Genomic DNA, 23,672 nt, shown 5'->3' with positions numbered 1-23,672 from the left:
GAAGTATTTTGTGTTTTATGTTGCATTTTTTTTTAACTGTATATTCTGTACAAACTGCTGCAGTTTCAAGACACAAAACATTTTACAACCATTGTAGAAATATAGAAAGTGATATGTAATTAGATCATATCCAAAAACTCTAAAAAATATGGAGAATAACAAGTATTTAAATGTGAATGACACATTTTTAGGCTTCGATTACTTGGGGAAAACTAAGCAGCATCCTGGAGTTTTTGCTTTTTGTCCAGGAATGAAAAACAGCTTTACGTAGATCTATGCTGAAAGTAGACAGAAACACAGATTCACCTCACACAACTCTACACAGTTTTGGCAGTGACTAACGCCGTGCCTCCCAGCTCGGTGGCAGGAAGCGGGACTCTGTGGTCGTCCCTGCAAACGCCGAAGCCGTCCTCACATTTTGGGTTGGGCTGGTGCATCGGGCGACAGGAGCCATCTGAGACTCTCTGAAGGTCCTGACCGTTTTCCTCCAGTTGGGGCGCGTGAAACTCGACTGCTGGTTCTGTTTTCTTCAGAACCTCCAGGACCGAATCCTCTGCAACACCTAGATAAAAATAAATATGGAGAATTCGTACAGTTTCATGTCTCTCGTGTAGGTTTTACTTCATGGTTTTACTCCGTAGTTCTCTACTCAACTTCTTATGAAGTTTGTGCATGTTGTGGGGAAACAATCCCTCAGCATGATGCTGCCACTGCCAAGTTTCACTATGGGTGATGTATGCTGGCAGCAGCTGAAACCGTCCTAAAAGCTAAATTTTTGTCCCTCATGACGAGGTACTAAACTTTTTCTGTGTCCAGGTTTGCACTGTTGTCATGGTAACATACTCCTCCAGAAATACCACAGCCATCTTGGCTGCTTCTCAGATGAAGGCAGTCCTCATATGGCCTGTCAAGGCTAGGTGGACGGCTATGTTTTTCTAAGTTTGTAGTATTTTTGTAGTATTTTTTGTCTTTTTTTAAACTCTTTATTTTCAGATTGTCCATTAACACAAACAGTCAGATACAAGACAACAAGCGGTTACGTCATATGAACATCCAACAAGGATAAGAACAAAAACCATCTGTGATTTATAAAAACAAAATATCCAGATGCACTCACTGAGATCTGAGATCTTACATCATAGCAACAGTAGCATAACACTACTCTGAAAGATAACCTGTTAACATATTCAATGTTCTGCAGTACTTTTCTACTTTTAAACTGTATTAGACAGTGGCGTTTACAAATGGAGGATGAGTGAATACAACTGATGCTGGACTCTCATCAGTATTCTCTGTATTCCCTAAAAAGAAGAGGTTGGAATAAAAATTGCAAACCAAATATTTCTGATTCTTATTTGAGATCAAGACTTTTTAAATAAATCACTCTAAACACTCCCCTCGCCTCGGCCAATCGTCCGAACAAAGTCGCGTTTCACAGCAGCTAAACGAGGTAACGCGTTTATCTGCATTCCTGTTTTTCTCGTGTGCAGAGGAACAAATAGAAAACCTATTCAGCGGGAACAAAACGAAACTGTCGTGCCTGGAGCCTCCTCTGTCCACTTTTAAGTTGTTTCCAGATTATTGAATTAAGCCCGCAATCATATTGCCATATTTATAACACGAAGCACAAAACCCTCCTGGCGGGTTTGGACTCTGAGGGCTGCTGCAGCTGCTGATCTCTGCTCACATGGGAGACGCTGCAGCTGCTTTCGTCAGCAAGGATATGCAGATTTTAACTGACTTTCTGCACACTGTACGGTCTCTCTTTACATTCTTTACTTTACTTTGCACAACACTGAAAATCTTACCAAGTATTTTTGGTCTACTTTCTACTGCAAATCTCTCAGCAAACTTTAAATAAGACAAAACTAACTTAAAAGTAACTTTTCAGCAAGATATAGGAGCTTGTTTTACAGCAATTATTCCTTTATATTGATTAAAAACGTACTAGTTCCAGTGGCAGATTATTTCACTTATAAGACATTATTTCCATGATATAAGAGAAATAATAGTGGTACTATACCTTTTCCAGCAATATAAAGTAATTATTAACTTAAAACAAGCTAATATGTCTTTTTGAAAAGTTATTTGTAAGCAGAGGTGGGTGGATCTCCCCAAAAATGTACTCAAGCATGAGTACTTCAACATATTTTTACTCTAGTAAAAGTAGCAGTTCAAGAAATTACAGAAGGGTAAAAAATTATTTTGGTAAAAAGGCTACTTAATTACTGAGTAACTGATCAAAAACATCAATCTTTTAATATTTAAAAATGACATCATCAGGAAGACCGGAATGTAAACTTATGTAGGTATTATGCTGGTATTTTCAAGACCAAAATGAAAATAATTCATATAAATAAAAAAATAACAAAACTAGGCAAAAATAAATACATTTCCAACTAAATTTCTTTCAATGTAGAACTTATGAAGCTTTAAGAAAAACTGCAGAGAGTTTCTGTGTCTGGTTAGTTTTTGGTTAAAATAAACTTGTTTTTCACTCAGTTACTCACAGTGAATCCAGAGCATTTACTCCAGTTAAAGTAGCGATATTTCATAACAAAATTACCCAAGAAAAGTAAATAGTACAGCATAGTAAAGATACTCCTAAAGTTATGTAATTTTTCTTTTTTTTTACAAAAATGTTACTGAATTAAATGTAGTTACTAAACCAATTAACCTGACAGTCATGTTTTTGGACTGTGGGAGGAAGCCGGAGTACCCGGACAGAACCCACCATGCAGAAAGACCCCGGGCCAGGAATCGAACCCAGAACCTTCTTGTTGCAAGGCAACAGCTCTACCAACTGCGCATCCCTTTTTAAGTAATATTCAAATTTATTGCATATGACTGAAAATAATTACTAAGGTAATTATTTAATTTAAGGTAAAAAAAAACATGTCAGAGTAATTCTATTTTTTTTAAATAAATGTATAGAAACACTACAAGAGTTATTTTACTTAACAACTTGATAAGTTGAACAAACCAATAACAGTAGTTGTTCCAGTTTCATTTTTTACCAAAAACTACATGTTCACATATTAATAAAAAATGTTTAAATTAATGAATAAATGTATTTTTATATAGTTTTCCCTCCTATCTTGATGTACTATTGTGGAGGCAGTTTTTATTTGCCCTGCACCACCAACAGATGTGAGCTGAAACCAGAATAGACGGTGAGGCAGCAGTGAAGACCCAAGAGACGCCTGAGGAGGAGAGAATAGAAACGGTGGAGTTTCTACTGTGATGAGCGTCACACTTCATCACCTGCCTGCTGCCATCTTGTTTCCTCAAGAAGACTCTCAGAGGCCCCCCTTCCCGCCTCGCTGAGAAAGTCATTTAAAAAAGTATGGTGCCTTCATTATCAAGGTCTTCTATTGACAGCTTTGTTGCCAGACGCCATTTCTGAGTGGAATTTACTTCTACTACCTTAAAGTTATTATACTTTTTTTTTTCAGCTCATTATGTAAAAACAACAACTGGCTTTTAACAAATGACATAAACTGTTGTAGCATTTGAGCCTACCGTCGTTTTTGCGGGCTTTGCTCTGCCGTCTGAATATGACAAACCAAATGGTCAGAGCCAAGATGGCGCCCAGAGTCACCAGAATCACGCAGATCCACAGAGTCTGACCCAGAAGCAACACGGTCGGCGGACCGGTCGACTTGACGGGGCTAACTTTTTTTAAGAGCGGGTCCACGACGGTCAGGACGGGCTCTGAGGAGAAAACAGTGAATTTAACTCTCCCCAAAGAGGAAGGTAGGCTGCCGTCAACCCGGTCGGGGGTCGGGTGTCTCTCACCTGTTGGGGGGTGAAGCTTTCGGGTCGGTATCGGCCCCATCTTGATGCAGGTCCTGAGGAGATGGTCCCACGTCTTCCCCTCAGGGCAGTTCTTCTTCTCGGCCATGGCTGCAGAGAGCTGCTGCTCTCTCCTCCTGTGAAATTGTGTTTGTGACAGAAAAAAAATGACAAAAAAGAGTTTATAAAAAGAAAGATGCAGAGGGGAGAGGTGATGGGAGGATTAGTGAAATGAATGTAGGAAACACCGGGTTTCAGTTCCTCCTTTTGATGGGAAAGAGTGAATCACTTCATGTGTCCCTGGAGGGCAGAGACAGCGTGCTGTTAAATGTATATGAACGTTTCCCCCGTGAGTTAGATATAAAAGTGTGAACTAAGGTCAACGTGTGTTTTTTATTCGTATACTTAAGGTTAATTACAGTTAATTGCGTCCCAAAATGACTGCTTTTAATAAGACTGCCTTCTCGTTCGTGAGAAGTCATTGGAATAGTTTGCCAAATGAGATTATAACACGTTTTAGTTTTAAATGTTCGCATATTTGGCAAAAATCTTAAATAAGCAGATTTTTATGTTTTATTGATGAAGGCAAATAAATTGTTTAGTCTGTTCGGTTTCTGTAGTTCGGTTTCTATCACGATAGCAAATTATGCTGCACGATAAATTGTGCCAGATGTTATCACAAATGATATTGCTTTGAGATCATTTTCAAGAAATATAATGGTAATGGGCATAATAATACAAGAGTCTCAAACATCAATAAATTTTAAATTCCAATGGCACTGTGATTTTAAATTTTTTTTTAAATATCCAAAATAAAAAAATAAAAAAACAGAAACAAATAAAATCAATAATGAAGTCTCTAAACTAATTTTACTTAAAAAAAAGAGTGGGCTAGTTGAGATCGACTTATGAGATTGAAAACTTTTGTCATCCAGTTTATCACAGAGAGAGAAAAGAGAAAAATGATAAATCATGCCAATTGAAATTGAGCTTGTTATAATTTATAATGTGATTAATAGATTTATTGCTTAATGCAACAGGCCTGGTGAAACCTGAACACCCCAAACATTGTACTCATTAGCGCTACTCAAACATATTTTTCTTCAAGCAAAGCTAAAAAGTAGAAATAACTGATAAAAATAACAAATATTTGAAAGTTGCATCAGTGGGACCAAAATATAAAGTTATGAGGAAATTTTGATTTAAAGATTAAAATGAAAATTACAAAATAATAAAATCAGGTACAAAATAAAAAAAAATCCAAATCAGTTTGTTTCAATTTAAGACTTATGAAACTTTAGCAAACACTAAGATTTATTCGTTTCTCTAGAATTGGCTTCACGTATGAATGTGTGGGGTGTGTGTGTCTCTTTGTTGCCGTGGATACAAGTACCAAGCCCCCAACCTGACCCGGGAAGGACAGGAAGGTAAAACCAAGGACGGATGGATGGTAGACATTCAAGCAAATCAAAACAAGACAACATGGTAAAAATGAAAAAGTTTATTATAAAGCAAGATCCATGAAATGCTAACGATACACATTTTGTAGCATAACATACAGGCTAGGAGAAAAACACAAACCTGAGATGTTGCTTTTTTGGCATAGCACAAGACTTAAAGTGAATAAATCACGTCAGCAGAGAGAATCAGCACCTATTGCACAGTTTGATTGATTATGAAGATAGTGTTCTGCATGCATGAGGAGATTCAAGTGTTTAACAAGTAACAGGGCATTGATTTGGCACTTTTATTAAATCAATAAAGTTGCTATCAGTGTTCAAGGCACTAAAGGAAACACACTTCTGTAATAATGAATCATTCAATTCAACCTGAGTGCAAAAATGAGAGAAAGAATCTGATTTTGAAGCTTTTTGGGAAGTTTAGCAACCTTTCTTTTGTCAGAAATCAACAACAGATTGTACCTGTAGTTCTGAAGATTCATCTCACAAAAATCATCAGGGAAGACAGCTTTCTTTGTGTCTCAACACACACACTCGCGCAAGCACACACACATGGCTCATGGCTCAAAGAGAACAGGCTGCATCCTGACAAACGTGAAGTTGTAGTACTGCGGCAGGCCCTGGTGGCTGATGCTGCTGAACTTGTCCCAGACGAATGGAGGCAGGCCGTCCTGCGTCGTCGGCCCGTTCACCGCCTCCGCCACGAAGTTACCCGCCATGTAGAAATCAGTCACCTGGACGGGAAGCGAAACGGTGAGCAGCAGCTCAAAGCAATAAAAACACTAATCCTGCACACGGTCGTGTTTTGGTCATACCTTAGTGTCATAGCAACCTCCTGGTGAGGGCCTCTCGAATCTCAGGTCGTTACGGCAACAGATGGTTTTGCATGGGTTGCTCTCAGAGTACGGATCTTTCTTGTAGTCTTAAAAAAAACAACATGTTGGGACTTTTGGATGGATAACTGAACCTTTGCAGGAAACCTTTACACATTTTGTCACATTAAAACAACAAACTTCTATGTATTTTATTGGGATTTTTACACCAATAATCCATAAAATTATCCATTTCAGAATTGTGCAATACTTTGTCCTGGTAAAGTCGTGCATAACGTGTTTTATCCCAATAAAACACATTGTAGCTGTGATGTGACAAATCATGCTAATGGCTCCAGCGGTCTGCGTCACAATAACCTGGCATTTAAACAGGGGTGTGAATGAGAGTCTCTGATGCCACAAAGCGACATGGAGCAACTCACCGTTGTATCTCATGATGCGTTTCAGAGAGTCCAGGTCCTTCACGTTGGCCTGGTCGCGCCGGAAGATCTTGGCCCTGGGGCAGAGGTCGTAGGAGAAGTCCTCTCCGTACTCCGACCACATCTCCCCATATCCGCTCAGGATGTAGATGTTCCGGTGGAAGGGAATGTTGTAGGACGGCCAGTGACCTGCAGGTGGCGAGAGAGAGAGAGAGGGAAAGATGCTCTCTACGGATCGGCAAGGCGAGCGGAGTCAGAAATGGAAACGGGCGATGCGTTACCACTGCGCAGAGCTTGCGTCTGGTCGGAGAACTCCACCAGGCCGGGGATCTGCTCCACCACGGTCAGAGCGCCATCATCAATGCTTTGGCCCAGCTTCACCTTGCTCCTGTCCACCACCATGTACTGGTTGTTGTAGGTGCCTGCAGAAGAGTGGTCTTAACTTTACATTCTTGGAGAAAAAATTAGAATGAGTGTATAAGATTACTCTGTACCAGAGTTGTGTTTGGAGAATATTTTGGCCCATTCCTCTCCCGAGTGAGCCAAGCTGTGAGACAACCGGACCCTCTGCCACGACAGCAGGCTGTTGGGAGTGATTTGGTCAAACAGGGAGGAGTTGAAGATGTTGTTGGTGGTCTGGGTCATCATCAAGCCGCTGCCCAGGAGGTAGAAATCATCCAGAGACACCAGGAAACCTGGAGAGGCAAAACGAAGGATGGATTTGTCGTCCAGAAGACGATGAGAGGCGAGCGGAGAAGACTGTCCGGGACGTTTAGTTACCCGGGTAGCTGCTGAAGGACAGTTTCCCGGTGGCTGTGTGCGGCTCGGTGATGTGGAAATCCCAGTGCTTGTAGATGCGCATGGTGGCAGCGTATGTGTACCAGCTGGAATGGGCAAACAGGAGGTCCTCATAGCCTGGAAGCATCTATACAGGAGCAGGAGGTCAAAGGGTATAGTAAGGCTATGATATGAAAACATTTCCAGATTTACTTGTTTCTGTAACTCATACTTAAGTAATATGATTATTAAGTAACATAATATGATGAAGACTATGCTGTCAGACTGTAAAAAAAAACATCTAACTGAACATGGATAGTCTTCACAGGATCCTGTAGGGATGGGCATTTATCGTATCGGTTATCATTTATTGTGATAAATTTCTTAGCATGATAAGAATTTAGATTTATCGTCACAATAAATTCCAATTAATGATGTTCAAAAAAATCCCCCGACTCTCCGTTTTGTTTGTTTTGGTAGTTTTATGATTTTCTCCTCTGATTGTTCAATGAGGATATGAATAAATATCAATAAATTTGAAAATATGGTTAAATGCAGTTACATGTGTTTAGCTTAGTGATGCAGATCATCCTTCTTTAAGTGACCCGTGTCCTAAAGAACCGTATCACAAAAGGGGAATGTTTCTGAAGTATTCATGTTGTGGCGCTATGATTGTTACGTCATGCAAATCATCTTTTGGCAATAAGGAGGGGATTATGTTTTTGCAAAAATAACTTTTGCAAAAAAATAATTTCAGGAAGGTGACGATAATGATATCGATTGATTCTGATCAGGTACATTGTGCATCTCTTGGTAAAATATGACACTTGTGGAAAGGAACAGCTGCAAATATAACCGATCTGACCAATTGGTGCATCTCAGTCAGAAATATGTATGTCAGCACTTCCTACTTCAGCATGACTGTATGTCAGCTGGCACATGGCTGATGTGTTATGGAGATATTTTAAGGAAGTGTGACATTCTACTGCAATTCTTTCTCCAGAAAAGGCCTGCGCAGCCTGAATGGGGTTAGCTGCCTGACCTTGATGAGTGCAGAGCAGTGACCCATCCCTGGAAGCTTGAAGTCTCTGAGCAGAGAGTTGGAGCCGGGCACCAAGGCCGGGATCAGGTCCAGCAGGTCTCCCACCGCGTTTAGGAACTGGATGTCGAACAGCGACAGCGGCTGTGGGAAGAACGGCGGATTAGCAGCTGGTCAGGGAACGAACACAAACAGAACGCTGATCGCAAGCTAAATGTTCTGTTGCCGACTGACGACAGAGTATCAGAAAAACAAAATAAAATGAAGAGAATAAAGTCATAAAATGAAGAGAATAAATTTATAATACTACCAAAATAAAGTTGTAATATTATGAGACCCGCACCACGAAAGTTCTACTTTGGTTTTGGTTTTACAGATGTCTATTAAAATTACTTTATTCTTTCTGTACTACACCTTTATTCTGGTAATATTATGACTTTTTTCTCAAAATATTAAAACTTTATCCTCGTTTTATTTTGCATTTATTCTCACACAACTTTATTCTCGTAATACTTTCACTTCAGTCTCATATTATTAAGACTTAATCATCATGTTATGATTATATTCTTATATTATTTTGATCTTATTTTATACGACTTCATCCTTTTAATACCCTCCTGACTACCAGTAGTTCATTTTTGTCCTCTGTAGAGGACATTTCCAAACTTGAATATCTCCCACCCCCTGCATTCTACTGAATTAATTCCTTTTGGTATCTGCAGAGGACATTTAGGGCTTTTCAATGATACCACATGTAAAGGGGTGGGACTTTTGTACGTACCTTTTTCTAATTCATAAAAATGGCGTTCATCAGTAATAACACATTTTATGGGAAGAGACAAAGTAAGTCCATAAAACCTTTTATTACTTTACAAAGACTGTGGGATTTAAAAAAATGTTGATTGGACAATATTTTTTTTCCTGGTAGTCAGGAGGATATTACGACTTTAGTTTCCCACTTTATTTTATTTTTTTCTCAGCTTGGCCCCAAAGCTGTGTTGTAAAACTGAAACTGTAAAAATGAGCTTCTGTAGTTAGTTTACTCATTTATTCATCATGCAGGATGAGTAAATTAGTAGCAAAATAAAAAAAAAAGGTTTAATTCCAGAGCAGATTAGAAAGTAACCCTGTAAATCCTCAGCTCCACATGAGCTCTGGTAAAATATTCTGCTGTTCCTTTAAATGTCAGACCCTACAGAGAGCTCTCTAGAGCTTCCTCATTCTAAATATGAACATAGAAATGTGTTTTACTAATAGTGTGAGTCTGTGAGGTGAGGTGTGAATCATATAAGCTTCGACCTTCTTTCCCTGCTTCTTGGCCCAGTCCGCGGCTCCGGCCTGCAGGCCGTCCAGCTGGGCCACGATGAATCCGGCGTGTCTCCACAGAGGATCGGAGCTCTTGTTCAGCTTCACCTGCTCTCTGACCCACGAGTCCTGCTTCCTACCAGGGCGACACTTCCTGTTTATTTATTACCCACTATCACCTGCAACACAATCTGTAAGATGTTCCACAAACAAGCCGAGTGTGTGGCATGCTAAAAACGAACAAACGAAAACGACCCTCTGAACCTCAGTCAGCCATCTGTAAACACAGGTTAGCAACATTCCAGAGTTAAAGCAATCAGATTCATCGACCTGCTTTGTTTACAGCGCAGCTGTCGATATGAACTACTATAAACATCATATGACTGAGACCCGAGATGAACTGAGAAGAGGATATGAAAGATGATGACAGCGTATGTCAGACTGGGTACTGAACGTGGGGACGGTTCTGCGGCTTTCGCTTCTTACAGGGAGGTGGGAAACACAGGACACACTCACGACATGAAAGTCTTCACCGGCTCCAGGATCTTCGGCTCGGTGATCAGCTGCGGGTACATGTTGGTGTAGTGGTCCATCATCTGCCTAAGGAAAGAGAGAGGGGAGTCAGAACCAGCAGCAGCTGAGGGGGTCTGCTGTCTGCTTCCAGATTCATAACCTTTGAACTTTCCATTTTGTCAGCTTGCAAAACCAAAACCTTCACTGAACCACCAGCAAAAAGTAGAACTGGAGCGAATTCGATCCAGGTCCTTCTGTCTTCCTCTTAAACTCTGACCAACTTCCCTGCCTTGCAGCATAATGCTGCCATCACCGTGTTTGACAGAATGTTTATAAAGATCAGCTGAGTTTGAATTACACACAGGTGGCCTCTGTTTCCTAATAAAGTTATTTTAAAGTTAATTAGTTGTACTATGCGTTTTATTTTTGGGTATGAGAAAAGAGGTGGACTCATAAATACATGTTCTGATTTTTTTTAGATTACATTCATTTCCTTCCTCCTGAACAACAAATCAAACTATGCTCACATAAAACATCCATGTTCAAAATGTTACTATTCCATAAAAAAAGCGATTCCAATAAGAATGAGTAACGATTACTGATAGATATGAGTAATGGTTGAGTCAACTACTCATAAACATTCGTTTTAAAACCTTGATTTATTTGGTTTTTGTAAAACCTGGACATCCCAGGGCAATCACGTGTCAGTAATGATCACTAATTTGGGTTTACGGTGTATGAACTATTTGAAATTTGTAAAAAAAAAATTGAGTAAAATACTTTAAAGTTTGAGGCTGAAATGTGACAAAATGTGCAAAAGATAAGTAAGCTGTAATCTATGCCTTTTAATTTAAACACAATATTAACCATGTTGTGCGTAATGCGTCCTTACTGGGCAGAGAGGAATCCCTCCACGTAGCCCGCCAGGTAGAAGGTCATCTCGTCAGTTTGGGTTTTCTTCCCGTATCCGGCCCGGACCTCCAGAACGCTCCAGCCTGTGCTGGACAGCGTGTCATTCAGGTATCCGTACGCATCGCTCTCCGTCTCCATCACTCCTTCCTTCAGCACCACAAGCTTTTGCTCTTGGTCCCAGTACACAGTGACGGCCGTCATCTCTAGGCGGAGATCGACACGGTCAAACATGTTTAATGGGGAACGTTCATTCAAGCGCTTCTTTGAATGCAAAGAGTACTTTCACTTTTAAAACTATGCTTTTAGTGTAGCAAAAAGTCAGTTTTTGTTATATTTCATTAAAAAAAAATCTCTAGTTTACTATGGATCTCCAGGAAAGTGTAACTTTTAAGACGCATTCATGTGACTGAGTGTCTTATTAACTAAACTATAATGAACAACAACATACGTCAAATCACAGCACGCGAGTCCAGTTAAACGTATTTAAACAGGGTTTTAGGCTTTCAACCAACCACTGGTCTGCAGGTTAAATCCCAGAAAATCAACGCCAGTTGATCTTATACAACCACCAGTGATTATCCACACCGTCGTCCGACTTACTGTCAGCAGCAGCGAAGGTCGTCACCACATGCACTGAAAGAAAGATATAAAGCTTCATTGTTAACAGCATGTTTGCAAAAAATGCAGCGAAACGCTAAGTCTGGAGCAGCATGAATAAAACCAATGAACTAAATGAAGTAGAAGCAACGAGGAAATTAAGGCTTTGTGACGGAGGGAAAGTCCTGGGTAGTTCGTGAGTCATGGGAGCGGAGCGCTTCCTGATTGGCTGGGAGCCCAGGCGAAGGCAAAAAAATCAATAATGAATAAACAGCCGGGTAGAATTGATGTCTCGGTTTTAAAAAGGTAAAGAAGACACTGAAATTGTTAAAATATGGTACAAGATCAGCCACAATGATATCAAAAACATGGCCACCCCAGATGGGACTCGAACCCACAATCCCTGGCTTAGGAGGCCAGTGCCTTATCCATTAGGCCACTGGGGCACACACCCATTCATATGACAGGGCCGTCATTAGTACATGTGCAGCGGGAGTATGTACAGATATGGAAACTTTCTAGCAGTGGTCCCCAACCCTGGTCCTCAAGGCCCACTGCCCTGCATGTTTTAGGTGTTTCCCTGCTGCTGCACACCTGAGTTAAATAAACCGGCATCTGAAGCAATTGCGAATGATGCGAATCAGCTGTGCTGGAGTCCGAACTCATCAAAAACATGCAGGACAGCGGAACCTTAGGACCACTGTTACATAACATTACATTTTCTGTTATCGAAATAGTGCGAAAGAATCATGAATACAAATTGTTGCATGATCGTTTATACGAAATGGAGTGAAAAGCTCGTCTACTGTGACCAAAATCGTAAAGAATGGATTAAGGAATGATGAGTTATATTCTAAGGCTTAAAGTAAACATCACAAACCAAAGAATTTCAAATAGTTTTATTTTATATTTACAAATCTTCGGGCATTGCTTTAGTAACAGGAATAAAGCAAAAATGAATTAGAAAAGCTAAACTAACCGTCTTAAACAATAAAACATGAGCTTCTCGCAGAAGGTACATCATGTTTGTAGACTTCAATAGTTTATTTATTTTGAGGATAGTGTATAATTTCAAGGACCAAACTTACGAGCTTCACTTTGAGATCAGTATATTTAGCAACTGGTGATTAAGTGCATAAAGATTTAAAAAGTCCTTCCTTACGTTACATAAAAGTAAACAAGACAAAAATAAAACTATTTACTTCACACAAAACTTCAACTGAATCTATTACAGTAGTAAAGTGAAATCTGGTGCATTGCTGCCCCCCAGTGGTCACTTGTAATATAACATATTCAAGCAAGAGCTTAATTTTTCTTTCCAAGAATAACTTTTTACAAACTTTTAAATATGATTTCAGCAAAACAATAACACAATAAATACAGTGGTAATGACCTGATACACAGCGTTATTTGGACTGTCCATGTTTATACTTTCTTTTATGTAGTGCCAACAGCATAGTAGCTCTGTGGGGTTGCATGTGCACACAAGACAGCCACCCTTCGTGTTTTTAGTGTAAGGCTGGGATGTAAAAGCATAGTGTTATTTGCAATAGAATGGAATATGAAAAGAATAAAATCAAATTAATGCAAGGTAAACCTGGCTTAATGTTTGCAAAATGAAGTGTAACAAATTTTGAAGCTGGAACATCTTTCGTTGATGTTTCGTAAAATATGGGATTCTTAAGTTTCAGGTAAGACAAAAAATGGAAAGTAGCTGAATAAGTTGGTGTTGTACAGAGTGCAGCAAGTAATATAGACAATAAAGCAACAACATTCAGTTTCATACAGACTGACAAACACCAGAAACCCATTAGACTCCAAGAGCGACGGTAAAAAAAGGCACACCTGCAGCTTCAAGATCCCACTCTGACGTAGTAAACACGCCTAAGTGCTAAAATAAAACCACCCACTGTGGTGGAGTTGTGTCAGTGAGAAAAGGAATAATAAAAAAAAGCAAGAAAATGGGTTTAAATAAACAATAAAACTGTAAAATGAGCACAAAGTCATGTTGAGCTTTGTTTCAACAGCATCAAGTGTTTTCGCTGCTGTGTTTATCACGTTATAGTGCAACACACGTTCATTCATTCACTCATTCATCATCAATCAGCTTCTCGGTGCCGTTCTCTGCCTGCGTGCTTCCTCCCTCCTCCCCTCCTCCTCCCCCGTCCTCCTCGTCTTCGTCCGTGTAGGACAGCGACTGGCTGCTGTAGTTGATCATGGTGCGGGACAGGTCCACTTCGATGGGGAACACGTCCGCCTCCTTCAGGACGGCGTAGCAGTCGTCATAGTAATGGGACATGCCTGAGACGAAGCGCTGCAGCTGGAACACGATGTCCTGGACTGAAAACGGAGAGAAAAGTCGAATCCGAGTCTTTCTTCTTAGGGAAGCAATAATCGGCTAACAGGAAACGGGCGAGGAAGGACAAACCGTGTTTCTGATCCAGCAACTCGATCTTCTCCAGAACGTCCTTCCTCATCTTGGCGAAGCGCGACCGAGCTTCCTGCCGACACCGCAGCACCAGACGGTACTCGTAGTTCCCGGTGCTCACACGATACAGAGGTTCTCCCATGGCCTGTCGGATAAAAATAAAAACAGATCAAACAGAGAGTTTGAAAAAGTGTTTAACCCTCACAGTTTTGTTCTGTTCTTTACTGTCACAACAGTTTTTAAAAATAATTCACTAATTTGTTAAGGGACAAAACCCAAACCAGTTTGACACGTAGAAACGAATGGAGTTACGGCACTTTTACAGGAAATAACTCCCATTAAGTGTTTGTAGTCACTGTCGGTTCAGTGAATCCTGGCCTCACTTCTCTTTGCTGTACCGTTTCTAAGCATCGGTGACTGTTTAAGGTCTTGCCACTGCAACTCAATCTGATTTGGGTCTGGACTTTGACCAGGCCTGAAACATAAATGTGTGATAAAGAACAGAGGAAGCCTGTATAATACAGTGCAAAGGTAGAAAACAGGATTTCTGTTTACACTGGAAACATGCATCATAAAGTCGAAGCCATTTCTTAGTTTCATTTTCAAATACAAAGTTCAGCAGGTAATGTGAACAATAAACTAACAACCAACATGACTGTAAAAAGTACAAAAAACCCACAAATACTCACAATGCTGCTGTATTCTTCATCATCCATTTCCTTCACCTTCAGGCAGTATGACTGAAAAACATCAGAGGTTTATTTAATACAGTAAACTCATCCATCTAGAACTGATGATGATGATGATGATGATGATGAGTTGTGCAGGAAAACCCGGAGCCGTTTCCTCACCAGATATTCAAACTTTACGTCCAGATACTTGCGGATGGTGAGCTTGGTGTCTGGAATGGCCTTGTGCAGGTACGTGTTCAGGTCATGGAGCATCTGAAAGTAAACAACAACAAGTTGACTTAATGCTGCAATAGAAGCAGGACAAATAAATACCAAGAGGAAGATCGGTTACAATGAATGCTTAAATGAACTTAATAAAGGAATAAAAATCAAAATAATTAGGTTTTTGTGTCTTCAGTGCTGCAAATTATACTCAAAGCATGCGTTGTGCACTTACAGGCTTGATGGTCTTCAGCAGCTCGATTCCATATTTCTCGATGTTTCTGTGAGCGTCAGCGAACTTGACGAAAGCCTCGCTGGCTGCAGCCTGCGGCTCTCTGACACCGATGATGGAAAACACGTCTCCAAACCCTGAGGAGGTCAACAACAACAACAACAACATGTCATATAAAGTTGATAGATGTGAAGCTTTTCTAATACAAAGATATGTATATAAGTAAATAACATACAGACACTAACATTGTTTGCTTACTTTGTAAAAATTTTGAATAAAATGATACAATAGTAAGAACATGTGCATCAATACGGTTCTTCTTCTTCTGCATTAAAGCCAGCTAATAATAGTATTAACACTCAACCAATGAAGGTGCCTCTGATATGATGCTAAGTTGTTTACATTAATAAAGTTGGCAAATAAGTTCACAGTCAGCTACACAACTAAATTCATGCCAACATTGGTTGAAATGGTTTGGTTTTGAAATTTGATCAGCCTGTGACATCTGTGTTACAAACGATATTGTATTTCCAGAAACATGGCCGAGCGTGCGCTCTTAGCAGCAAACTATCTTTGATGCATTTCTCTCCAGTAACCTTGTCAACAAGAATTTAGGCAGTTTAGGAAAAAGTAAACAACACTCTGGATGTGGTTCACGTGCTTTGTGCCTTAGGAAAGCTTTGTGAGTATTTGTGTGTTTTTAGGCATTTCTTTAGGTTCATAAAATGTAAAGCAATGGAAGCAGCTTTAAGATGAGTGGATTAGCTCTTCCTCTATTTTAATTACTGTTGTATTTCAGCTACAAAAAAAAAATCTACAAAAGATTTCAGCAAAAAAAAAGCAAGCCTTGTGTGGAGACTAGAAGTGAACAATACTGTATATTTTGGCGTTGATCTAATACCAAGTAGATGCAGGGATCATGTCGTCGACACAGATACATTTTATTCAAGTTTGGTACATAATCAAACTTCTGGCCATCGAGTTTTTGTGTTTTTTTCCCCCCCCTTGAATTATTTTGTTCAAACTTAAAGACAGAATTTGGACAAAGTTTGACGACATCTACAAAACATCTTAACATAAACATGATTTGTGCAAATGTTGAGAAACTAAAATACAAAAATAAAGCAAAATTTCGAGAGGAAACATGAAACTAAAGTATCAATCTTACAACTCTACGGTGTGATACTGAAAGCTCTCTGGTTACGTATGGTCACATGTTGTGAGGACGGCACACCGATCCATGTACTTAGCTTTATAAAACTGACATGATCAGGCTTTTTTTTTTTTTTTTTTTTGCTACGCAAAGTGAGGACAAACAAAAATGTAGCTTTCGTTACACCAACAAACTATTTCTGAAGCGACAGACCTCTGTGAGTTTGAGACAGTTCAAAGAAAGCTCTGAGCAGCCTCTTCGTGTGCTCCATCAGTCCTGAAAGCACAAAACAAGACAATGAGATCCTGACCTGAACAAACTCTCAATATCACTCTTTAGATTTTATTATGTTCGAATTTGATTAAAGGAAGGTATACTTATGTGTATTTACCAGGAGACTAAACCAGCTAACTAGTTCTTTTCCCTCCCGTTAGTTTTGGTGTTTTTACCTTTGTAAAGCTCGGCCGTTTTCTCCAGCTCTTCCAGTCGTTTCACCAGGCCGTCTACAAAGACAAACATGTTTGTAACATGATCCGTCCGCAGAAATCAGGCAGCAGTAACAATTTATTAGAATAATATAAATGTGAATGAATCTCACCGTTGCATAGAATAGCTCTGCTGAGTCCAAGAGCATCCGCGGTTCCTGAGCTCATGTTCTCCACCAGGCGATGTTTGACTTTTTTCAACACTGAAGCGTCATAAATTAAGATTCAAAGAGATGCATTCACACCAGCAGCAAGTTCAGATTGTGAAATGAGCGAAGCACAGACCGATATCTAAGGATTTCCCCTGCTTTGGGTCAGCCTGCAGTTTGTTGTAGTGGATCACAGCCTCTCCCTGTGAACACAAACACATTTAAACGTTCAGTTTGTGCTAAAAACAACTGAGAATCTTTCATTTATAGAAAAGAGAAGGCAATTTGTTTCAGCATTCGAGGCAGAATGGAGAGTTTGGAGGAAATGGTGACGTCAAAGTGCATCATGGGCCCTGAAAAGCAAACGCCAGCACAGGCTGATCCTTTAATTCCCACACTGCAGCCCGTCTTTATCCCAGAGCGCAGGAAGTCAGGGAATGTTTCTGTGTGAAACAAAAGAAGTCAAAAACAACACGACAGCCCGGCGATGCTGACGTTCTGCCACATGATTTCTATTATCCTCAACTCTTCCAAAAAGCTTGACCAGCGAGTTAAACTCCTCTTCTGCTCCATCCAAAGCTGGGCTCTGGGCAAAAACAGTGAGTTATTTTCTACCGCTTTGATCACAACGAGTTAAAGATAAAAGAGACTGAACCTGAGTGACGTTTATTTAGTTTAGTTATAACTTTAAATCTTTGGACATTTTAAACCTAAGTGATCAATTAAAATGGAATTTTTTATTATTTCTAACACTTTTTCATATTGAAAGGATAAATTGCTCAGATAAAAAATCCTATCAGTCGTCTGTGTTGCACCTTCTTTGGTTTTTATTACAACTTTACTTTGCGTAACAGTTTTCTCAAACTTTCTCCGTTTGCAGGACGCATTAACTCTTCGCACAGAGTCAAGATTTTACACATCTCCTGGTTCTCAGTAGTGTTTTTCTTTGTATGCGATTGCAAATTTCTTTCACTCACTGTCTCCTTTCACAGCACAAGAAAGTTTTTAACACACACAGTTTTAAGAAGTCATAACTGTGGTACATGAAACCAACACTAATATGTTTGTTCACATAACGCTGTAACTAACACCAAGCCGTCTTTCCGTTCCCAGAACCTGCTGACCTGGACAGCTTGAATCATCTTGGCCACCTCCACCTTCGTTTTCCCTTTCACCGTTTTCCCGTTCACTCCGGTGATCTCGTCGCCCGCTGCCAGCGTCCCGTCCAGAGCTGCGGGAGTGTTGTCAAACACCTGGGAGACAAAAGCAACCGCTTGAAAAGGTAAAAGGTCAAATCAGCTTTTACTGGCCCAGTTTCAACTGCAGTGAATGAAAAATAAGATGGAGAGCCGTGAAAAAGGCTTTACAGTTATGTTCAGTTTCTTTTTTCTTTTTTGATTACAATCAAGCTCAAACACATTTTTATTTCAGACTAATACAACCAGAGAAAATTCAAAATGCAGCTTTTAAATTATATTTTTGCTAAGTGGGGGAATAAAATGATCCAAACTCACCTGAGCCTATGGGGAAAATAAGTAGCCACTCCTTATTCACTGTGATTAATCACATTTAATTTTTTATCCAGATCCGATTGAAATGGTGTAAAATGCCCTTGAACTATTTTATATCTACTCAGATAATTCTTTTCCTTATATCACAAATTATTAAATAATTGGAAACATTAAGGTGAGACAAGAAAAGAAATATAAATTAATTTCTTTTCTCAATGTTTGTTTAGTAAAAGACGAACCATGAGGTAAACATGACGTCATATCTAGGCGTTATAGTTACCAGCTCTCATGTTCCTACCTGGACAATATAGAGACAGGGGCAGTACTGAGCTCCACCACCGATGCTGATGCCGATGAGATTGTTAGCATCTTTCTTCAGCGTCACAGTGCCGGGAACCGTCGGTATCCCTCTGTACAGATCAATAAATGACACGTTTGGTTTAGCTGTTTCGTGGATACTTGGTATCAAATATAATGGATGAAATGAATTCATCGTATTAGTTAATATTTTAAAGATGAACCAGCTTTTAATGGCCAACATGGATCTCCTACTTCTTCTGAGCTCAGACCTGCTCCTTTAAATTTTAAACAAAATACACTGAAGTGTGCACTTCCAATGAGATAACATACAGAAAACGTCCAAGAGGTATAAATACTTTCAGAAGACTAAGATTAAAAACATCAAAATACATTTGACTCACAGTTTGTCCTCCTCCAGCTCATAGTCCATGTCTGTGAACATCGCAGGACAAGAATCACAACTTTCCCAAGAAAGAAAGTTCCTGTAAAATAAAAGAAATGAAAAAACAACAAATTTATCTGTGATCTGTGTCCAAGAAGATTTATGACGAAAACAAATGTAAGCACCAGACAACTTTTAAGCTGCCAGGAAAGACTCTACTTTAGGTGAGCTGCAGTACTAATTACAGTAAAGAGAAAAGACAAAAAAGGCAGAATAAACAGGGTCGGCTTTGGCACTGATGCTATAAAAGCAGCGACATGATCCGGGCTGCAGTAACAGATGGTGAGTCACAGTTCATGCTACATTAGAAAATCTAACCCATCTAGGTTCAGTAGTTAAAACCAAAGACTTTAAAAACCACGTAAGTAAAAACACAAGATAAATATTTAACTGTAATGACGGAAGTTAAGGTAAAATTGCATGCTAATGCTGCTTCATTAGCTGCTAGCTGGTTTAGCTTCAGGCAGGTGCATTAGAGATGCTATCAGCTTTTAGACATTCTTTAAAAAATACCTTCAGCGGGTTTTCAGCAGCTTCCTCATGCAGGTGTCACCAAATACGCCTCTATCCCGAATATTCTTTCGAAATGTGCCTTTTACTGGCAATTATATTTCCATTAACACCAACACAAGTGTAGTGACAGCTCCTGTTTACTTAATTATGTCACTTCCATCGACGTAGCGGAAGCTGTTTTCAGGAAAAGCTCGCCCTCTAGTGGCCACAAATAAAAACCTCAGTTTTCCAGAGAAGTTCAATGTGAATGTTGCTTTACTGAAAATGACGAAATAGAGCTCAGTAAATAATAAAGAGAAACCGAATGTTTCTGTAGAATACTAAAACCAGAGTCATGTAAAAACAAACAATTGCTTAAAAGATGATAACTGAAAAAATAAAGCACAAAATGTTCAATATAGCCCGAGTAGAATAAATGCCAGTAATATTCAGTAATGTTAGCTGTAAAACGTAGCTAAAACGTTTAGAAACGAATTTTTCTTAGGTATTTGATATCTTTAGTGTATTAATATTTACATGTAAAAATATAAAGACATATGATTATTGTAATTATATTAACGCAAAAAGATTAATATTAATTTTATTCCATTTTCAGACAGTTTCAACACAGGTAGCTTCTTTACAAATATTGAGTGTGCGAAGTGTTATATTGTTCATGTTTTCTGCTTTGTGCGACTCTGTTTGTGTCATACATATGCAATAATTACATTCAAACCTTTTATTCTCCCTCCATCACACAGGAAGTGAGACACATTGTGTATGAAGATCGTTTCTTGGATTATCATAACTCTTAGTAGGATCCAAAATGATGATGGTAAGGCTAATCGTCCTTCTTCTGCATTTCATCAAATGACTTGCGTCATTGTATGAGGAACAAATTGTTTTTGATTTTTTTTTAAATACAAGGACATTTAACAAATAAGTGAGTGCTTGTGCACAATTAGTAATATGGAATATCATATAAAAAAATAATTTTACTAATTAAAAAAAAGAAGGCTGCTTATGACCAATAAAAATTATTTGGTTATACAGACTTTTTTTGTCTATTAACTGTGCATTATATGTATTCAGTATCCTGCCTAAACATTTTTTGTATGTATCAGTGCAGTGAAATGTGGGGGTTGAACAGGTGTTGAGGAAATTCAGGTTTCCTTCAAAAGAAACCTGAAAATCATCTGCACTAGCTGCGTTCCCACTGAAAATGTATGCAAAACTTTGTCAATATTCCACTAATGTAAAAAAAAAAAAATCACGATCACAGTGTTTTTTTTAACTAAATGACAAATGCAATTAAAATTGAAAGTGAATAAATTTGTTGACACAATCAGTAATTAAAAAACATGACGCGCCGTCCTCCTGCTACCACTTCCTGTCGTCTTCTTCGTTTTTTCCACCAGTAGTAACATCCGTTTGTTGATCACTTGACTTGGGTAATGCTGAGAAAAGTGTTTGCAGTTTTGCAAAACATGCTAATTTAAAAACATAAAAGCGTAAAAACGTTTGAGCAAAAAACATGGGTTTTTTTTCTCCCTAATTGCTGTGCCTCCATTAAGCATTTTTTTTTTGTAATTTCAATTTGTGCAATTATATGGTCAATGGAAAAACGACTATTGTTAGCTTTGGTGTCTCTGAGCTTCTTCTCGACAAAAATACATGCACAATTTAGGGGGTTTAAGTCAGACTAGTGTGCTTCTTAATCAATCAGTGACATTATGATCATTAATACTGTTAGCTTTGGCAGCATGCAGGTTCCAAGTCTAGCTAGAAAATGAAATCAGCATTTCCATACAGCTTTTATAAGAAAGAAGTGCCAGAAAATATCCTGGTAGAAGGCTGCATTGACTTTGGACTTGATAAAATTCCTTTTTTATTGGTCTTATGTAATGTATTCCTGAAAAATCAAATGTTTGGTTTTTATTAGCCGTAAGTCATGATGATCAGAATTAACAGAAATAAGCTTTTGTTTTTAAATGATTCTACATACGGTTCTGGTTTGGTGATGTGGTTTGAACTCAAAACTCTTTTCCTCAGCAACTGGAACTGAAGAATGTGACCTTAAGACCTGGAGACAAGATCAAACTAAAGGGGGAAATTTTGCACGATGCTGAGAAGTAAGACAAGCAGATCATATTTGTATTTAATCCTGGATTTTGGCGTAATCCTGAATGAAAAGCACAGATGACGCAAAAACAACTTGTTCAATTTTTTCCCTACATTTATTGATAAATGGAATGAGTGCAGAAAAAAAAAACAATAAAATCGGATTCACAATCCAAACAGGTTCCGGATCGACCTCGGTGTGAACTCGGAAGACCTGGCGTTGCACTTTAACCCTCGTTTCCAGGACGACGCAGACGGAGCTGTCCTAGTGTACAACTCAAAGACTGCAGGTTGCTGGGGAAGTGAAGAGAGGGAAATGCACAACCCTCTGCAGAGGGGCAGTGATGTCAAGGTGAGGAGGTCTGGATCCAGGACAAAATGGTTTCAAGGTGTTTTTATTTGTCTAACCTTCAACCAACAGATTGAAAGTTAATATTTTTTAATATAAAATGGTAATCATCATAGTCACACACATATTTACTTTCTTTTTTTGAGTTTCTGTGGTATTTAGACCTGTACATCACTTCACCTATGACTGACTGCTTGTTGAAAAATAACAAACATGTGTTTTGTTTTAGATTTTTTTGAAGCTTTCTGGTGACGGGTTTGAGGTGGAGCTCCCTGACGGGCAGAAACTCAACTTTCCTAACCGTACAAACATGGACGAAATCAACTACGTCCATGTGGCAGGGGATTTCAAACTCAAGAGCTTCAAGATCTACAAATCCGCGATGACTTAAATAAAAAATGATTGAAACCAGTGTCTTTACTGTACAAAGTATAGCACATGAATTTTGAAGTGCCCTGTTGTGTATTATGTTCAGATTTAATACATTTTGTTTGGAGATGACTAGAAAGTTAGGATATAAACATAAAATTGGGAATTGTTTTCTACAACCTGTAAATCAAACTCAGACAGTCTATCAGTGGGTTTTGACTTCTCTCTCCCAAAGCATATCAAGGATACAAAGAAGAATCAAAGATGTGTCAGCTATGTCAGAGTTATTTGTGATTTAAAACAAACTAGAATTGCATTTTACTGTGTGAATACTGTCTGTTTAATGGGTGGTTTGGTCGATTAAAGAAGAAGGAATAACTGTAAAGTGAGGATGTTCTGATCAGGCATCCAGCTATCGGCTCGGGGCCTGATTAAGGCATTGTTAAATGAACAGCTTTGGGGGCCTGTGAAAAAATGAGTTCCTGATACGTCATGTAGATGTACTGATGTTATTTTGTCAACTAAACAAAATAGTTGTATAGGCCAATATAAGTCATGTAATTATGATCTGTTCTGCCACTGCAAAATATGCAAAATAAAATCAGTACTGCTGGGGCACGCCGTTCTATTGATCTAGTGAGTCCTGGTTTTTCTCGGTGTTCTACAAGAACACGTCAATAAATTAAACTATTTTTTAAAAGTTAATTCATTTCATTGACTCAATTAAAAACTGAATATTCACATCCTAATGCATTGCAAGAATAGTGTGGCGTAACCCAAACAGCAGGGGGCGACATGGCGCAGCTGTTTTCTGAAGCTCCTTCATTCATAACCACCGAGATTCCAGAAGCTACGCCATTCCGTGGTCCTCTCATCTCTACTTACCTGTATTTCAGGTTAGTACCCAGTGAAAAACCACACAGACAGTATAAAACCCGAGTTGTACTTTGTATCAATTATTCGGGCCAAATAGTTTTGTATTCTAAAGTGCGGTTTTATCACTATATTTTATGAGAGTTGTGACTAGCCGATTAGCTTAGCCAGCACTGCGGTAAAGCTTTTTTCAGCTTTTATCTTGTAAGCCTGCCAAATAAAGTC

The 23,672-nt window shown here is 39.0% G+C and overlaps 4 protein-coding genes and 1 non-coding gene across 5 annotated transcripts; 1 reads left to right on the top strand and 4 right to left on the bottom strand.

Moving 5' to 3' along the window:
* On the bottom strand, nt 1-4,240 carry LOC148157964 (uncharacterized). Its single transcript, XM_088008180.1, has 3 exons — nt 3,799-4,240; nt 3,523-3,714; nt 1-562 (listed from the first exon to the last, which is right to left on the bottom strand). The coding sequence occupies exons 1-3, from the start codon at nt 3,902-3,904 to the stop codon at nt 318-320; spliced, it is 543 nt and encodes a 180-aa protein (XP_087864306.1). The 5' UTR covers nt 3,905-4,240; the 3' UTR covers nt 1-317.
* Nucleotides 4,241-5,281: 1,041 nt separating this feature from the next.
* On the bottom strand, nt 5,282-11,865 carry plbd1a (phospholipase B domain containing 1a). The gene is made up of 11 exons (XM_015008197.2): nt 11,654-11,865; nt 11,034-11,256; nt 10,145-10,228; nt 9,623-9,764; nt 8,327-8,467; nt 7,288-7,432; nt 7,002-7,202; nt 6,789-6,929; nt 6,511-6,696; nt 6,071-6,177; nt 5,282-5,989 (listed from the first exon to the last, which is right to left on the bottom strand). The coding sequence occupies exons 1-11, from the start codon at nt 11,721-11,723 to the stop codon at nt 5,813-5,815; spliced, it is 1,617 nt and encodes a 538-aa protein (XP_014863683.2). The 5' UTR covers nt 11,724-11,865; the 3' UTR covers nt 5,282-5,812.
* Nucleotides 11,866-12,023: 158 nt separating this feature from the next.
* trnar-ccu (transfer RNA arginine (anticodon CCU)) lies at nt 12,024-12,096 on the bottom strand. Its single transcript has one exon. It is a non-coding gene; the product is annotated as a tRNA-Arg (tRNA).
* Nucleotides 12,097-12,534: 438 nt separating this feature from the next.
* pick1 (protein interacting with prkca 1) lies at nt 12,535-19,927 on the bottom strand. The gene is made up of 13 exons (XM_015008218.2): nt 19,757-19,927; nt 19,203-19,283; nt 18,800-18,911; nt 18,115-18,243; nt 17,127-17,193; nt 16,955-17,044; nt 16,806-16,859; nt 16,570-16,632; nt 15,207-15,340; nt 14,930-15,022; nt 14,768-14,818; nt 14,079-14,223; nt 12,535-13,990 (listed from the first exon to the last, which is right to left on the bottom strand). Exons 2-13 carry the CDS (start codon nt 19,241-19,243, stop codon nt 13,740-13,742), a joined length of 1,230 nt encoding a protein of 409 aa, XP_014863704.1. The 5' UTR covers nt 19,244-19,283; nt 19,757-19,927; the 3' UTR covers nt 12,535-13,739.
* On the top strand, nt 19,438-23,206 carry LOC106930579 (galectin-1-like). The gene is made up of 5 exons (XM_088008181.1): nt 19,438-19,525; nt 20,497-20,570; nt 21,788-21,867; nt 22,037-22,208; nt 22,435-23,206. The coding sequence occupies exons 2-5, from the start codon at nt 20,562-20,564 to the stop codon at nt 22,594-22,596; spliced, it is 423 nt and encodes a 140-aa protein (XP_087864307.1). The 5' UTR covers nt 19,438-19,525; nt 20,497-20,561; the 3' UTR covers nt 22,597-23,206.
* The last annotated feature ends 466 nt before the right edge of the window (nt 23,207-23,672 follow it).

This window comes from Poecilia mexicana, unplaced genomic scaffold, assembly GCF_051168715.1.
Source record: "Poecilia mexicana isolate PSO_F unplaced genomic scaffold, ASM5116871v1 scaffold_8, whole genome shotgun sequence".
Classification (NCBI taxonomy): domain Eukaryota; kingdom Metazoa; phylum Chordata; class Actinopteri; order Cyprinodontiformes; family Poeciliidae; genus Poecilia; species Poecilia mexicana.
Note: the sequence above shows the minus strand (reverse complement) of the source record. Positions and strands in the feature narration are given on the sequence as shown.

Bases quoted from the DNA above. Each gene is read 5' to 3' on its own strand.
- LOC148157964 (XM_088008180.1), bottom strand. From the start codon at position 3,904: ATGGCCGAGAAGAAGAACTGCCCTGAGGGGAAGACGTGGGACCATCTC. The intron at 3,715-3,798 runs GTGAGAGACACC...TTTTCTCCTCAG, and splicing joins AAAGCTTCACCCCCCAACAG to AGCCCGTCCTGACCGTCGTG. The intron at 563-3,522 runs GTAGGCTCAAAT...ATTTTTATCTAG, and splicing joins CAAAGCCCGCAAAAACGACG to GTGTTGCAGAGGATTCGGTC.
- plbd1a (XM_015008197.2), bottom strand. From the start codon at position 11,723: ATGCTGTTAACAATGAAGCTTTATATCTTTCTTTCAGTGCATGTGGTG. The intron at 6,930-7,001 runs GTACAGAGTAAT...ACTCTTCTGCAG, and splicing joins ATTCTCCAAACACAACTCTG to GCACCTACAACAACCAGTAC. The intron at 6,178-6,510 runs GTGAGTTGCTCC...GTTTTTTTTAAG, and splicing joins ACGCATCATGAGATACAACG to ACTACAAGAAAGATCCGTAC.
- pick1 (XM_015008218.2), bottom strand. From the start codon at position 19,243: ATGTTCACAGACATGGACTATGAGCTGGAGGAGGACAAACT. The intron at 18,244-18,799 runs GTAGGAACATGA...TTTGTCTCCCAG, and splicing joins CCTGTCTCTATATTGTCCAG to GTGTTTGACAACACTCCCGC. The intron at 14,224-14,767 runs GTGAGTATTTGT...TTTATCCGACAG, and splicing joins ATGAAGAATACAGCAGCATT to GCCATGGGAGAACCTCTGTA.
- LOC106930579 (XM_088008181.1), top strand. The intron at 21,868-22,036 runs GTAAGACAAGCA...CAATCCAAACAG, and splicing joins ATTTTGCACGATGCTGAGAA to GTTCCGGATCGACCTCGGTG. The intron at 22,209-22,434 runs GTGAGGAGGTCT...GTTTTGTTTTAG, and splicing joins AGAGGGGCAGTGATGTCAAG to ATTTTTTTGAAGCTTTCTGG.